The 16,300-nt window shown below is 40.3% G+C and overlaps 2 protein-coding genes across 7 annotated transcripts in view; one reads left to right on the top strand and one right to left on the bottom strand.

Moving 5' to 3' along the window:
* BLOC1S6 (biogenesis of lysosomal organelles complex 1 subunit 6) overlaps positions 1-16,300 on the bottom strand; it is a 128,838-nt gene that overhangs the window by 81,303 nt on the left and 31,235 nt on the right. The window lies entirely within an intron of this gene.
* Positions 258-16,300, top strand: part of SLC30A4 (solute carrier family 30 member 4) — a 28,452-nt gene continuing 12,409 nt past the window's right edge. The window contains exons 1-3 of one of the 5 annotated variants that reach the window (XM_086710601.1): positions 258-381; positions 928-1,432; positions 9,063-9,209. In XM_086710601.1, coding sequence (XP_086566727.1) covers positions 1,042-1,432; positions 9,063-9,209 — 538 coding nt within the window. In that variant the 5' untranslated portion in view covers positions 258-381; positions 928-1,041. Of the gene's footprint in view, positions 382-475; positions 797-927; positions 1,433-9,062; positions 9,210-16,300 lie in introns of those variants that run through there. The other 4 variants (XM_086710603.1, XM_086710604.1, XM_086710602.1 and 1 more) reach the window with 4 other exon arrangements.

Below are 16,300 nucleotides of genomic sequence, written 5' to 3'. Positions count from 1 at the left end.
ATAACACATACTTGCTGAAAAGCAATAGTAAATATAAAGCAGGCCATAGAACTGCTGACCATAAGCTTTGCTTGCCCTCTCACCCGTGCAGCAAATTTTGTCAACTTGCCAGAGAAGCAGCAACTCGAAGAAAGCAAGCTGCTTAGTTTCTCACTTAGCAAGAAAGCACAAATTCGTTTTCTGCCCAGGATCCGCAACCGAGATCCTGCCCCGAGATTCCTGAGGCCCTCTAGGGTGGAGCGACCTCCCGCAGCAACGCCCAGCCCCAGGCGGGCGGGACCGTTCGAATCTACCCACTCGGACCGCAGGCCCCGGCTCCATCCGCTAGCGCCTCTCCGCCTGGGGAGGCGACAGTGCGGCACCAGAGACTGGGGCTTCCCTGTGAGTGCCCCTCGGGCAGAGCCGGGCGCGCGGGGCTCCGCAGCCGAGACTGGGGCTACGGGCGGGAGGCGGAGGACTGGATGCGGCACGAACCCCTGCCCCGCCCCTTTGCGGGCGCCGCAGCCCTGCGCCGCGGGCCTGCGTGGGCTCGTGCGGACCCCTCCTTCGCGCTCCTCGCCTGCGGCCGCTGCGGCGCACGCGCGCGGCCTCGCGCAGGGCGGGGAGAGGCGGCGGCCCCCCGCGGCCGGCCCCGAACCTGTCAGACTCGGGAAGCCGGCCTGGAGTTGCGGGCGCGGCAGGCGCGAGGACGGCACCGCTCCCCGCCCGGCCCCGGGCCGAGCTGCGCGAGTCGGCCCCGCCGAGCCGGCCGGCCGGGGGCGGGGAGATGAGCGGCGGCCCCGCGGCAGCGCCCCAGGTAGATGCGCCGCCCCCTCGCGGAGCCCCGGAGCCTCCGGGCCGGCCTGGCGCCCCCCGCCGCCCCGGGCTTCGGAACTTGTGGGCAGTATTGGGTCGCCTTTAATTTATAGCGTGTTTCGTTTTCCACAGGATGGGGAGGGACGCGCGGCAGTGCCATCGGGAACTGGCTCTCCGGTGAAGTAGGAGCCGCCGGCCGGCCGCCTGCACCGAGCCATTCCGCGCCGCGGCCGCTCAGCCTCTGCCATGGCCGGATCCGGCGCGTGGAAGCGTCTCAAATCTCTGCTACGGAAGGATGATGCGCCGCTGTTTTTAAATGACACCAGCGCCTTTGACTTCTCCGACGAGGTGGGGGACGAGGGGCTTTCTCGGTTTAACAAACTTCGAGTTGTGGTGGCCGATGATGGTTCTGAAATCCCAGAAAGGCCTGTTAACGGGGCGCACCCGGCCCTCCAGGCCGACGATGATTCCTTACTGGACCAGGACTTGCCTTTGACCAACAGTCAGCTGAGTCTGAAGGTGGACCCCTGTGACAACTGCAGCAGACAGCGAGAGTTACTGAAGCAGAGAAAGGTGAAAACCAGGTTGACCATTGCTGCCGTTCTTTACTTGCTTTTCATGATTGGAGAACTTGTAGGTGAGTTGTGTGGCCAACTCACTTTCCATTTACCTTGTCCGGAGGGTTGTTGTCAAGCTTTAGCTACACAGGATTTGAGGTTTAAACGTTCTTTTCAGGAAGTTTGTTATTTATCAGTATACCGATCTGGTGATAGGGAAAGGCCACACGGTTCCAAAGTGCAGATCAACCTAAGTACAACATAAACTTTCAGAGATAACTGACATTTTCTTCCAGTTCTCCAAACACCGTGACATCTACTGTAAAGCTAAGGACATGAGCTTCATCGTATATCATTTAACTTCCTCTTTAAAAAATTTTTTTAAAAATAATAATGGCCAGGTTAATTTTTGCAACCTTTAAAAATAGTAAATGACCTAGAATAACTTAGAATCATAAAATTAGGAAGGTATGAAGTGACCTTACTGAACACCTGCTTTACTTTCTTTTTCACGCTTAAGGAATCTGAGGGCCCAAAAGAGGTTTAAATAAGTTGTGAGGACACTTAGCTGGTTAGTGAAAGAGCCACATCTACAGTCCCGGTCTCTATTGTGTGTGTGTGTGTGTGTGTGTGTGTGTGTGTGTGTGTGTGTCTGCATTTGACTTCAAGGGTCTCTTCATACTCTTTCCTTTTGTATTTATAGCCAAGAGATTTTCAGAATTAGATACTACTAACCTTTAAAGTTTTTCATTATAGTGAGGATCTGAAAGGAAACAGACGGCTCCCCCAGGGTTTATGAACTTGGTTTTTTCACTTTTTAATTACTCAAGTAATACATTCTCACTATAAAATACATTCTTAGAGATTAATTTCACAGTCACATTAGTGTAATTGCTAACTTCTCTTAGTGACAGTTTACAATGTGACATAAAAGCAAGGATGTTATTCTGCCATGTTTCTTAACGAGGACCCATGATGAGAATAGAGGTGGCAGTCCAGATTAAGATGCTGGCTGGAGGTTGTATGTGGGAAAATTATATACATTTCCTACCTCATTTTATACCTCCTCCCCAGTCCTCACTTCAGCCATGCTGGCCTTCTTTGTCCCTATGGCTTACTAAGCTCTTTACTGTCCCTAAGGCCTTCAAACTAGCTGATCCCTCTACCTCAGTGGCTCTCAAACTTTTTTGATCTCACTGTATAGTAAGAAATACACTTAACACTGTGCCCGGGTGGGCATGCATGCATACATATGTAGGCATGTATGTACACACACACACACACACACACACACACACACACACACATTATATAGCATATATATGTATAATTAAGACAAAAGTCTTATTTCTTGTGATGCATCCTAATATTTTTTCAGTTATCCCCCCAGCCCACTTAATTGATTTCATGTTCCACAAAATAGATCAGGGCTTGCAGTTTGAAAAACACTGCTTAACCTTGAGTGGCTTTTCCCAAATCTTCTCTTGACTGGTGTCTTGACATTCATATCTTACTCCAAAAGATACCTCTGAGAGACCTTTTCTGACTAAAGTAAACATCTCCTCTCTCCTGTTCTGTCCCCAACTTTAAAAGCCCAAAGCATGAGATTATCTTGTTTGTATATTCACTTGTTTAATAATCTCTCTTCTGCTGAAATGTAAGCTGCGTTCTCAGCACCTAAAACAATGACTGGCACAGAGTTGACACTCAATAAATTTGTGTTGAATTAATTTTTATTGTGTTAGAGAATTATAAATGCTTAAGCTATAAAGAAATTAAAAGGAGTTAAGCTGTAGCTGATAAGGCATGGCCTCAGCAGACTAAGATTCAATGACTTGCCCAAATTCACACAGCTAGAAAGTTGAGTCAGTCAGACTTAGTGATTCTTGAAGTTAATATTTAATATTTGAAGTTAAAGTCACATTAATCACAATTTTCCCCCTTAAAATTATTTTACCTAAGTAAAAATTAAGAGAAAATTGTTCTGACATACTATTTTTAAAATCTGTTATTTGGTAAATGTGGTTTTGTGAAAGCCACAATAAGTATTTTCTTTCAAATATTTATTTTCAAATAGAAAAATCTTTTGTTAATATAGAAATGCTAATACTTAGGATAAGCATTAACAAATATTCAGAATATTAGAGTTAAATTGTATATAGTAGAGCATTTATTAAAGTGTATCAAAAACACTTAGAAATAACGTATCTTATATAGGAAGTATGGAATAATTTAAAAAATGAAGTAATTTAAAGATCTGAAAGAGAAGACTTGATTTTGAATCTTGGCATTGCACTAATTTGCTCTGAGACTTTAGACAGGTCTATTCTTCTTTCATTCAGCAAGTATTTTTTGAGTACTTAACTCTATGCCAGGCACCGTATTATGTATTGTGGTATGTAATGCAGACAAAACTGTTATAATCCCTACTGTTTGAAGCACTTAGTCTAATATAGGGCACAGATATTAAATACATAAATAAATTTAAAATTCATATGGACGTAAGTGTTACGAAGAAAAAAAATTAGGTAGTATAAGACATTGTAACCAAGGGGACATAGTTTATGTATGAGCCAGGTATAATTAAACCAAAAAAAAAGAATGGTAGGAGTTATCCAAGCAAAAGGAGTAGAGTTTTCCAAGTGAAGAGAACAGCATGTACAAAGGTCCTAAAAGCCTCCAAAAAGAAGGCAAGTTTGGCTCGAATATAGTAAGAAAAAAGGAAAAGAGACAGGAGCGCCAGGTCAGGTTGGTTCTGATAGACCATGTTAAGAGTGCAGTTTTTTGTTTTTTTTTTTAAGTTTATTCAATTTTGAGAGAAAGAGAGAGAGTGAACAGGGGAGGAGCAGAGAGAGGGAGACAGAATCAGAAGCAGGCTCCAGGCTCTGAGCTGTCAGCACAGAGCCCAATGCGGGGCTCGAACTCACGAGTCGCGAGATCATGACCGGAGCTGAAGTCAGAAGCTTTACCGACTAAGCCACTCAGGTGCCCCAAGAGTGCAGTTTTTAATTATAAGTACAACGAAAAGCCAGTGGAGCCTTTTATTAAATTTTTTTTTCCTTTTCAACGTTTTTATTTATTTTTGGGACAGAGAGAGACAGAGCATGAACGGGGGAGGGGCAGAGAGAGAGGGAGACACAGAATCGGAAACAGGCTCCAGGCTCCGAGCCATCAGCCCAGAGCCTGACACGGGGCTGGAACTCACGAACCGCGAGATCGTGACCTGGCTGAAGTCGGACGCTTAACCGACTGCGCCACCCAGGCGCCCCTAAGTGGAGCCTTTTAAATGGAGAATGACATGATGGGATTTATCTTTTTAAAATACTATTGTGGCTCTTATGTGGAGATGGATTGGAGAGTGCAAGAATGGAAGCAAGTAAACTATTGCAGGGGTCCAGACAAGAAATGATTATGGCTTGGATTAGTGTGGATGGACTGGTTGAGAATCATTCTAGAGGTAACATTAACAAAACTTACTAATGGTTTAGATATGGGGATTAATGGGAGAGCAGCATCAGGAATGATTCTGAAGTTTCTCATTTAAGCATTCTGAGTGTAGGGAAATGTATGTCATTTATGAAGCACGGAGGAAATACAGAGCAGGATATAGGCATCGGCTCAAGGGTTGTTTCAGACATTTTAATTATCAATTGTATGTAAAATAGCCAAGTAAAGATGCCTAGTGGGCTGTTACATATGAGTCAGGAGTCCAGAAGAGAGGTCAAGTTAAGACATACAGTGTGTAATGCCATCAGAATGTGAAAAACCACCTAGAAAACCCAGGTTTTGGGGAACTCCAACTTTGGAAGTCAGGCAGAAGACAAACTAGGTATTCCAGAATCTCAGAAAATATTTCCAAGTGGAAATAAGTTGAAGCTGCTGAAAGGTCTAATAAGATGAGAACTAAAATATCCTTTGGATTTAGTAATGGTTATTGATTAACAACTGCATTTTTATTGGGAGTGAAAAAGCTTGAATGAATGAATGCAAACAGACTTCCAGATAAAGATAGCAAATGAACTCATGTATCTAAATGTACTTTCTCCTGAAGCCTCTCTTAAACTATAATAAAGGGAATTTTAAATACACACACACACAAAACCGTATATCCATCCATATGTGTATGTGTATGTATATCCACAAAGATTGGGAAAACTAGAGACAAGATAAATTTGGGAAACTAGAGATGGGTGAAAGAAGTAACTGACTTAATAGACCCTAGGAAGCCAGCTCCTAAGCAAGCAGTTGGGGACAGCCAAGAAGCAACCTAATTCATCAGAATTCATCAGAAATACCTAGAGAATTTATTTGTAAGTTTGTTTATTTATGTATGTATATAGAGAGAGCACGAGTTGAGGAGAGGCAGAGAGAGAAAGAGAGACAGAATTCCAAGCAGGCTCTACGCGGACAGCGTGGAACCTGATGCAGGGCCCATAAGATCATGACCTGAACTGAAATCAAGAATTGGACGCTTAACCAACTGAGCCACCCAGGTGCCCCACACCTAGAGAATTTATTAAATAAAACACAAATTGCTGGGGGAGAGTTTCTAATTTCGTAGGTCTGGGATAAGGCCTGAGAATTTGCTTTTCTATCAAGTTCCCAGGGGATGCTGATACTGCTGATCTAGGGACCATACTGAGAACTAACTATTGCACTTCGGAAGCCTCAGTAGGCCCAGAATTGTTTGCACCAGATACCCCTAGGAGTGTGGGTAAAGAGGAAGACTAAGGAAGCTAGTTAAACCCTGTTTAAGAGCCAGTCGGGTATAATAATATAATTCCTATCCAGAGAAATAGATTATTTATCAACAAGAATAGGCTAGGGCAGCTGGGTGACTCTGTTGGTTGAGCGTCTGACTTCTGATCAGGTTACAATCTCACAATCATGTGTTTGAGCCCCACATCAGGCTCTTCTGCTGTCAGCACAGAGCCCACTTGCGATCCTAACTACCCCCCTCTCCCTACCCCTACCCCACTTTTGCTGTCTCTCAAAACAAACTTAAAAAAAAAAAGATTAGAAAAAAGAATAAGCTGTTGTAAAAAAGAAAATCAGGGTAAAGAGCTTTTCAACAATAAAAACAAAATTTTTGAACTTCATAAAAGTTAGAAGAGAAGATGAATTAAGGTAATCTCTTAGAGAGTAGAGCAAAAAGATAAGAGAAAAAACATAAGAAAATTAGTGTGTCAATCCAAACTCCAAGTAATAGGAGTTTGAGGAATAGAGAAAGCAGAAGAAAAGAAATTACCAACAATATAGTTTAAGAAATTTCTCCAGAACTGAAGGGTGTACATTTCCAGATTAAAACAGTCAACAAAAACCCAGCAAGTTGGGTGAAAATAAACCCACACCAAGGAGTATCATTGTGAAATTTCAGAATATGGGGAACACTTTGTTATCTGTTGCCTCAGGCAGCTGCAGTGTTGAACAATTCCCTGTGATTGTTTTTGACAAACCTTCCTTAGGGTTTGCATAGGGCAGATCCCCAAGTCAAGTCCAGTGAAAACAGCCTTGCTAGTATGGCCTTCCAGGGAACTACCAGACAGATCCAATAATGCTAGTTCTTTGGGATTGGGCTTTTTTTTTTTAATTTTTTTTTTTCAACGTTTTTATTTATTTTTGGGACAGAGAGAGACAGAGCATGAATGGGGGAGGGGCAGAGAGAGAGGGAGACACAGAATCGGAAACAGGCTCCAGGCTCCGAGCCATCAGCCCAGAGCCTGACGCGGGGCTCGAACTCACGGACCGCGAGATCGTGACCTGGCTGAAGTCCGATGCTTAACCGACTGCGCCACCCAGGCGCCCCAGGGATTGGGCTTTTTAGGAGCTCTAACCCCATTTGATACCTTGCAGTGGCTGCCAGACTGATATTTTCACTGTGCTTGTTGGTTTTCAGGGCTACCACAGAGCTGGAGAGAGGGAGATGGGTCCAAGGCGAATTAGAATGCCACAGAGCTCACTGTTCTTACAAAGATTCAGTCATTTTCCTTGAATTAATACTTCCTGTGTCAGCCTTTGGTTAATTTCCAGGGTTCTGAAAAAGCTGATTTGGACCATTTTTGCACATACTCTCCCAGCTTTTGTGGAGATTATTTTCAGAGGTCCTTAGTTTGCTAGTTTTGCTGATCATTATCAACACGTGGCTCTTTAAATATGTTAACTAAAATTAAATAAATTCAACTCCTCAGTTGCACTAGCCATATTTCAAATGCTCAAAAGTTACATGTGACTAGTGTCTACTCTACTGGACAGCATACATAGAATATTTTCATCATCTCAGAAAGTTAATGGACAATACAACTTTGAGGTATTATTTTTATTTTATAAAGAAACTGAGGCTCAAAAGTATTAACTAACTGGCTGAGAGTTTCAGAGAGTCTAAAATCTCATATTATTAACTACCAAGTTATACTTTCTCTTAGTGATTTTAGCTTTTTAATGTCAAGGGAATACATAAAAACTGGTATTTGTATAGAGCACACTGAAGTAAATGGATGTGATTTCAAGATCGCCAGCTTGTGTCCTGCTGCTCTTGGCTGTGCACACTCATCCCAGAAAGAGAGGGAACAGTGGCTCAGCACACTTGTGTGTCATAATACCCTGACCATGAAGTTCATTGTAACAGTGATTCTCAGAGGTACCAAGACTAGAAGCGTCGATGTCACCTTGGGAACATGTTAAAAATAGAGATTCTCAAGCCTCATCCAGCTCTATTGAATTAGAAATTCTGGGAGTGGGGCAAGCAATCTGCAGTTTAACAAATCTTCCAGGTGATTCTGATACACAAAAGTTTGAATGCTTGGCATAAAAAAGCTTATTTAATGAATGGTGCTAGGAAAATTGATTCACCATAATAGAACAACATACATATATGTATACACACACATACACATCTATGAAATGAATTTTACATGCTACATATACATATAATGGCTGGAAAATCAGTGTTAAAAATTGTACTCTAAATACCATGTTTAATTCTTCTGAAACATTGCTGTCTATAACCAAGGGAATCAGTTAAGGTACTAATTAGTTAATGTACTCATGTACATTAAAAAAAATGTCTTCCATTTAATTTTGTGTTCAAACCCTCACAACAAGTGAGTATCTACCTTTACCTTTTTTGTAATATTTACATATTGTGGTTATTAATTTCAGTGTCTAATAGGATTAGTAGTTTGAGTAAAAGCTGCAGTGCTAAACCACAAAAATTTCTGTGTGTTAGCCTCCAATTTAGTGGTACTTAATTTTTTAAGGTCATTGACTCCTCAGAGAATCTGTTCTTAGAAATGAAAATTTTCTTTTTTTTAATTGTTTTTAATGTTTATTTATTTTTGAGAGAGCGAGCAAGCAGGAAAGGGGCAAAGAGAGAAGGAGAAACGGAATCCAAAGCAGGCCCCAGGCTCTGAGCTGTCAGCAGAGTCGGATGGGGGGCTGGAACTCATAACTGTGAGATCATGACCTGAGCTGAACTCGGACTTAACCAACTGAGCCATCCAGGCGCCCCATGAAAGGGATGTTTTCATCACAAAAATATATGCAGATTTAGTGTTCTGTATAAAATTTCAGAGTACCTTGATTTAATTGTGATTGGATAAATATTTAATTGAAAGTTGATGTTTTGTAGGATGTTACATATTTTTGGTTTGATTGCTTATGTTTATTATTTTAACTAACGTATTCCTTCTTCTCTCTCACCCTTACTCCAAGGTGGATACATTGCAAATAGCCTAGCAATCATGACAGATGCACTTCATATGTTAACTGACCTAAGTGCTATCATACTGACCCTGCTTGCTTTGTGGCTGTCCTCAAAATCTCCAACCAAAAGATTCACCTTTGGATTTCATCGCTTAGGTAGGTAATTGGAGTTTCTTTTGGTTTATCAAGTTTTATAGTAAAACCACAATGAACTATAACTAACCTTTGATTAACTGAAATCTTTCTGGTGATAACCTATTTGAAAAAAGCAAATGACAACAGATGAACAAGATTTATTCAGATACATATATTCCAGGGTACATTCAGCCTAGTCAGCTAAACTGCTTACACATGTAAAATTATATGGTAATCATTAATCTTTAAGTGTTGTTCCCTATTTCCTGAAGATGTTATCAGAAAAAAAGTTTACCTTCATTTTATTCAACCAGGCAAAACTACATGGGTTTGTTAATGTGTATTAACTTTTTTCTTTCACTTCAGGTGTTCCAACCAAAGCTACTGTAGCCCAGATCTTAAGCAGTACTGTCATAGGTATAACATATACTGTGTGGCTGACCTTCACTGCTGCCACTGTATCAATATAATTCTGTAAGTGCTGACAAAGATTCTTTGCTTGACCAAAGTTTAGTCAGTCTCCTGAACCTTCTCCCAAGCCCATCTGTGCACTTCCTTATAAAATCTTATTTTAGCAAAAACCCTTCTAAGCCAATTTAACAGCACCCCCACTCTTAATGTCTGATGGATTATCCCCTAGGCGATGTCTCATTGCACTGGCTTGTGTCTAGCGAGAATTCTGTTATGTCCGTTTAGCCAGAGTCCCCATACTCCTGATGTTTCCCCTTAGTAATTTTCCATCCACTGACTCCCACCTTGCTCCATGGCTGTAAATTCCCCCTTGCTTATTCAGTATTCAGCGTTGAGCCCAATCTCTTCCCCCACTGCAGAGTTCTGTTACAGTGGTCATGTAACCTATCTTGGTAGCTTCCTCTCCCTGAATAAAGTCTTCTTTACCATGTGTTGACAAGTGTCATTAAAATTTTTTCCTTTAAAAGTTTAAAAAAAAAAAATAAATTAAAAAAAAAATAAAATTTTTTTCTTTCACTGTACACATATTTTTATTTTACTATTTTGAGCAAATAAGAATTGAGTTAAAATCATACATTGTTATCCATACAACTCTTTCCTGTGTTACTGTGTTTTTAGATTTTTTACTTATTTTTAAAATATGTATAAGGCAGTTACTTGAACTAATATGTGAAATGCCATATATCCAGATGTCATTTGCTTAGAACCCAAAAACTGACATTTAGGTGGCTTCAGCAAAACCTATCTTAAAGAACCAGAATTAACAACTTGTAGTTTAATTTTGTAGAGACACTGACACTCTAATATATCAGTATATCTGCTGTCACTGACACTGCTAATATATCAATCAGTTCTTCCCCTTCTTGGTTACTTTTTAGCGTAATCTTAACTAAGCTCTAGGTCTTCTAAAATTTAGTCCCTGGGCCTTCTGTGTAAAACTTGACATTGTGCCTTAAAGGCTATATATTTCAAGGAGCTATCCTGATTATCAGATTGGGAAATTATTTGGCATCCCTACCCCTTAGCTGCTTGCTGTACAGGAGAGCTGATGCCCTGAGTGAGGTGTTTCTGTTGTTTGTTAAGCCACTGCATAGCGTACATTGGGATGTGTTCCTAAAACACACCCCACTGTTTACCAACATACTATACGCTCATTTGTTACCTGATTGCCTTGGGCCTTTTAAACAACTTCAAGATTATTTTCAAACTTTAATTTCTTGTGATTTAAATGCCTTCAATTTAAGATCTGACACTCAAACACAGCATCATGGAATGGGGGTTTTTACCTTCCACTACTATTTGGAAGAGTGCATTTCATTTTGTCCTGTGGCTCTTAACCTTTTAGGTTATAGAGCATTTGGAATGCTAATGAAAATAGTGGAGTTCTCCCCCAGAAACATGCAATAACAGAATATAGAAAGTCCCACATATAATAAGAACCCATAATCATGAAAATTCTGTTAGATATCAAAGTAGTACTTAGTGTTTCTCTAGGTAGTCACTTTGTTTCATCATAGATAACAAGCACCATGAAAACATGAGAGAAAACAGAACTCGCTGTTCTATTTATCTCTGCAAGTTTCTGTGGAGTGTTGAATCTTCCTTTTTCCTTAAAAGTACAAAGTTCACACTTGTGGCCTAGATATCAGCATTTGACTCCTGTCTCTCCTGAGAGTTCCTTGAAATAAAAACAACAAAGAGAAGCAAGGGATTGGGTCACCAATAAGCAAGAAATTTCTGGAAGTTGGAAGATAGATGGGAGTGGGTTGGAGGAAGAAACAGGGAAGCTGTAGCCTAGAGTACACTGAGCCAGGAGCTGGATCAGCCCAGCAGATCTCCAAAGAAGAGCCAGGGACAGAGATGAGTAGGAGGGAGAACTGGGGCTGAAAATAAGCACAATTAATTGAATGGCTATAAATGGGAAACTGTTGCACAACCTTGTGCCTATACTAAAAGCCACTGACTTGGGCACTTTAAATTGTTGAAATGGTGAATTTTGTCTGAAGTTTTTAAAAGTCATCTAAAAAAAAAAGAGTTGTTAAAATCTAGGTAGATGAGTATTTCCCAAAGGTACAGAGGGACTCAAATCTTCACTAGAAGGGCCTTTTGGGATCTTCATTTTCTTCTTTGCATTCCAAAATTTTATGAGGCTATATCTAGATACAGAACTTACTTCACTTATTCTGCTCTTTGGGGGAGGATTAAAAAGACAAGGATATGTAGAATTGAATAAGGCTGTAAAACAAAGCAGTGGCTGTCCTGTGTTCCACAAAATATATTGCTTCATGAGTAATCTCTTCACGTTCTCTAGGAGAACGTATGTTTGTATTGGACACTGTTAAGTAGTGTGCCTCCTGTGTCTTAGGGATTCAGGTCCTAAAAAAACGCTGCAGAAGGAATCCCCTTCTGGTGTGTTAACTGTCGTTGAATTTTGTTTTGATGCAGGGGAGGGGGAGGGGGTAAGACAGGAGTTGGTTTTTTCTTTGTTGATCTGTCTTATAAATATGTAAAGTTTATGTGTTGCAAGAATAAACAATTAATTTCTAATACAAAGGATTTCCTCATAGAAGCCTTGTTTTCATTCTGTCCCCTCCATCCCTTCCTCTAATCCCACTCCTTATTAGTAATGATTTTTTTTTTATTTTTTTTTAACGTTTATTTATTTTTGAGACAGGGAGAGACAGACCATGAACGGGGGAGGGGCAGAGAGAGAGGGAGACACAGAGTCCAAAGCAGGCTCCAGGCTCTGAGCCATCAGCCCAGAGCCCGACGCGGGGCTCGAACTAACGGACCGTGAGATGGTGACCTGAGCTGAAGTCGGACGCTTAACCGACTGAGCCACCCAGGCGCCCCATTAATGATTTTAAATTTGTTTCTGACCTATCCTTCCAGCATTTCCTTTTGAAAGTACAAGAGAATATATACATATACCTCACCACCTTACTTTATGTGTTTTTCATACATGTTCATATCCTGTTACCTGTCACCCTTTCTTATGCAAAAGGCAGCATACTGTGTACCCTGTTCTAGACCTAGAGGTGGGTGCCTGTGAACGATAGTCAGATATTAGTAGTACCGTTCCTTAAATATATTTCCTTTTTGTTTGCTCATCACACTTTATGTATGCCTAATAGCATTTATCACATTTTTATAGCTGTTTTTTATGAAACCATATCTCCTAGACCATGAATGAAGTAGGAATGGAAACGTAATATTAAACTCTGTAAGTGCAGTGTAAGAGATTATTAATTGTTGCATAGTCAGGCTGAGTAAATAAGGACATGAAAACTGTGAAACAGATTATTTAGTATAGCTCATGAACCTCAAATCATTGTGTTGGGGGTGCATTAAGCCAGTTTCCAAACTAGGAATAGGGATATTTTTGAAATTTGGGGACTAATATATTTGGGACTTGAAAACATTTATCTGTAATTCTGAAACTGTGGTCATGTTCACAAACTACACTATAAAAATTTATATGATCCATAACATAACTGAGTACTGAATTCTAGATCCCTTTGACGTAGTAAGAAATTAGTCAAAAGAGGGTTTCTTCTTGGTGTCAGTCAGGGGCAGCCCTATTTGTTTTTTACCACTTTTAGAGTTTTGTGAATAAATTGTCTTTGGTTCAGATCAGAGATCTGCAGTTTTACTAGCTATTAAGACCTTTTGGAGAGTGATTTAATCTAAGTACAAATTTTTGTGTTTTTTTTTTTTTTTTTCTGTAAAATAGGAATGATAATACTTCCACTGCAGAATTGTAAAAAATACGTTAAGGTGGTAAGTAAGGTATAAGTACCTACCTAACCTGCTACCTGGCACAGAGTAAATTCCCAATAAAAGTTAGTTCCAATCTTCTTTTCCTTCTCTCTTCTCCCTGCCCACACTTACCCACACTTTTCATATCTTTGAAAATGGTCCACGCCCCCAAATTGCCTGCCTTCCCTCCCTGCTAATTGGAATTCTTCTCTTTGTGTAACTGTCTAAGCTAGGTAGGAGAAAAGAAAGGTGATTCATCCTGATGATTAAGCAACAGTTTAAAATTTTTTTTAATCTTTTATTTATTTTTGAGAGAGAGACAGTGTGAGTGGGGGAGGAAGAGATAGAGAGAGAGGAACACAGAATCCAAATCAGGCTCAAGGCTCGAACTGTCAGCACAGAGCCTGACATGGGGCTCGAACCCATGAACCATGAGATCATGACCTGAGCGAACTTGGATGCTTAACCAACAGAGCCACCCAGGCGCCCCTAAACAACAGTTTTTAAAGATGGACTATTTAACTCAGGTCTTTTGTAGCACTTTTGGCAATATAAAATTTATTTTAGCAAAAATCATTTAGTGAAGGTGAGAGAAAAGTGGTTTTAGTTTGAGTAGAAAAGCAAGTGGCCATCCCAGGAGTCAGTTCCATTCTGGTGATACATTCCTTTCCTTCATGTGAACTCAGAGATTGTGTAAAATCATTCAGGTTTTTCTGTTTTTCTTTCTTTTATTACATTACAGTGGCAATTCTTTTGTGGGAAAAGGGAGAGTTGGCTAGGAACCATTATATGAGCTATTTTTAAATGCTTGGATTTATTTGACTGTGGGTATGTCCTCTTTTTCTGGAAGTTAAAAACCTTAGAACTTAATGAAACATACTATAGGAGAAATCCCACAAATCCTTAGGAGGAATAGCACTATCTGCCAGACAAGGGGAAATGCTGTTCTAAAGAAAACTGTGAAAACCCTTGCTTGCTTTCTACTTTTATCCTTCTCTATGGATTATGAGCATAATTGACTCTTATTTATGGCTTTTCTGTCACTTCTTGGGCTGAAGAAGCTGCATGGCTTAGATAAAGATAGAGATAATATGCAAGGACTATAGTAAGCAGAGTTGTCTGTATTTGAAATAAAAAAAGCAAGATTTACATTTTGGCAATGCGAATCATCAGCCTAGGTTAATGGCAAAGTGACAGTGTAGGAGTGTAGCAGTGTGTGGTTCCACTCAGCAAAGACCTTGGCAGATCTGGCTAGATGATGGTTGTCCTAAGGTAGGTATATAGTTGTAATGTTAATTCTGTGTAGTTTGTTATTTTATTCCCTGATGCTAAAGGAGCAGAAAGTTTTCAGCTAAAAAATCTCTTCCCCCATACATGCAGCAAAAAAAACATCATCTCTTCTCCTTAGTGATTCATTTTAACAGCTTCCTCCCACCCCTGACAAGAATTATGCCTATTAATTATTCACATCTTAGAATTAATTCATATCACCTGAACATCTGGAAAAGAATAGGTGTGTCCTAGAATGGGAGTTTTTACTAAGGCTGAAGGAAGCCATGAGTGAGGTGGTCAATGTTGGACAGCCAAACGTCAATTTGACAGTGCTGGGTACCTTGGGTGTGGGGTAGAGGGAGTGGTGAGAAGGCAGGAAATAGAAGAGAATTGAGAATAGCAGTTGAAAGGATCCAAAGATGAACTTTGCAGTTTAGCTTGGTGTTCTGGTGGCAACAGTGGGCCACTGAAAAATCCCTTAGCCTGAATGCAGTAGGGCTGTCTGTGATTAAGTTGAAATTCAAATACACGTTTGGAAATTTTAGCCAAATCCAGCACAGCCTCCTGATTTTCCTTCTGTTTCCTTCCTACCTTTTGTTGGAAGAAGGTAGTAGCATAAAAGGAAATACAAGAGACAATGTGTCTCCATTCTCCTTCCCTGTTCGTTTTTGTAAACCTCTGAAACCTGTCTTTAGATGTTTGATATAATTTTTTGAGGCAATAGAAAGACAAACATTATATAATTTGAAGGAAATCTATTCATTATTGGCATCATAGCATTAGAAAAGTTAGCAGTTATGATAGGCCAGTACATCTGGCCACACTCATGGAAAACAAAGTATGCTTGGGTTGAGTTTGGTTTACATAGTTGAAGCAGATTGTTAATCATTCACTGAATCGATGCTCAACAGGTTAATTGAATGAATAGTAGTATACCTTGGGGAGACCAGCAGTAAATATATACACAAATACAATATAATTATAAATTATGTTAAATGCTATGAAGTAGGGGCACCTGGGTGGCTCAATTGATTAAATGTCCGACTTCAGCTCTGGTCATGATCTCACAGCTTGTGGGTTCGAGCCCCACGTCGGGCTCTGTGCTGACAGTTCAGAGCCTGGAACCTGTTTCAGATTGTGTGGGTGTCTCTCTCTCCCTGCCCCTCCCCTGCTCGTGCTGTGTCTGTCTGTCTCAAAAATGAATAAACATTAAAAAAAAATTTAAATGCTATGGAGCAAACGAATATGGTACTATGATGGAGAATAACTGGAGGACAGAGAAGGAAGGACTCAGTGTTTTTCATATGAACCTTGAAAACCTCTAGTTTTGGCAATTTATAGATGTGTTAAAATATGCATTTTTCACACTTTATAGTACTGTCAAAACTTGATAATCATCTGTGTTTTCTCCCATTTGATTTTTTTTTTCTTACCATTTATTAGCCATTCAAACCAAAACTGTTTATTCTCTGTGTGTGAAATTCAGGGTATATTTTAAAAGACCTAAGTGATGTAATAATAACATGTATTCACTCACCTTCCTCTTCCAGTGCTGCATTTCAGTCAGGTGGAGTGAGTTAATTATTTGTGTGTAAAGTAGCAAAATATGT

Source organism: Puma concolor, chromosome B3 (genome assembly GCF_028749965.1).
Source record: "Puma concolor isolate L17-30 chromosome B3, mPumCon1.1.hap2, whole genome shotgun sequence".
NCBI classification, from domain to species: domain Eukaryota; kingdom Metazoa; phylum Chordata; class Mammalia; order Carnivora; family Felidae; genus Puma; species Puma concolor.
The sequence above is the reverse complement of the archived record's forward strand: the minus strand, read 5'-3'. Positions and strand labels throughout refer to the sequence as shown.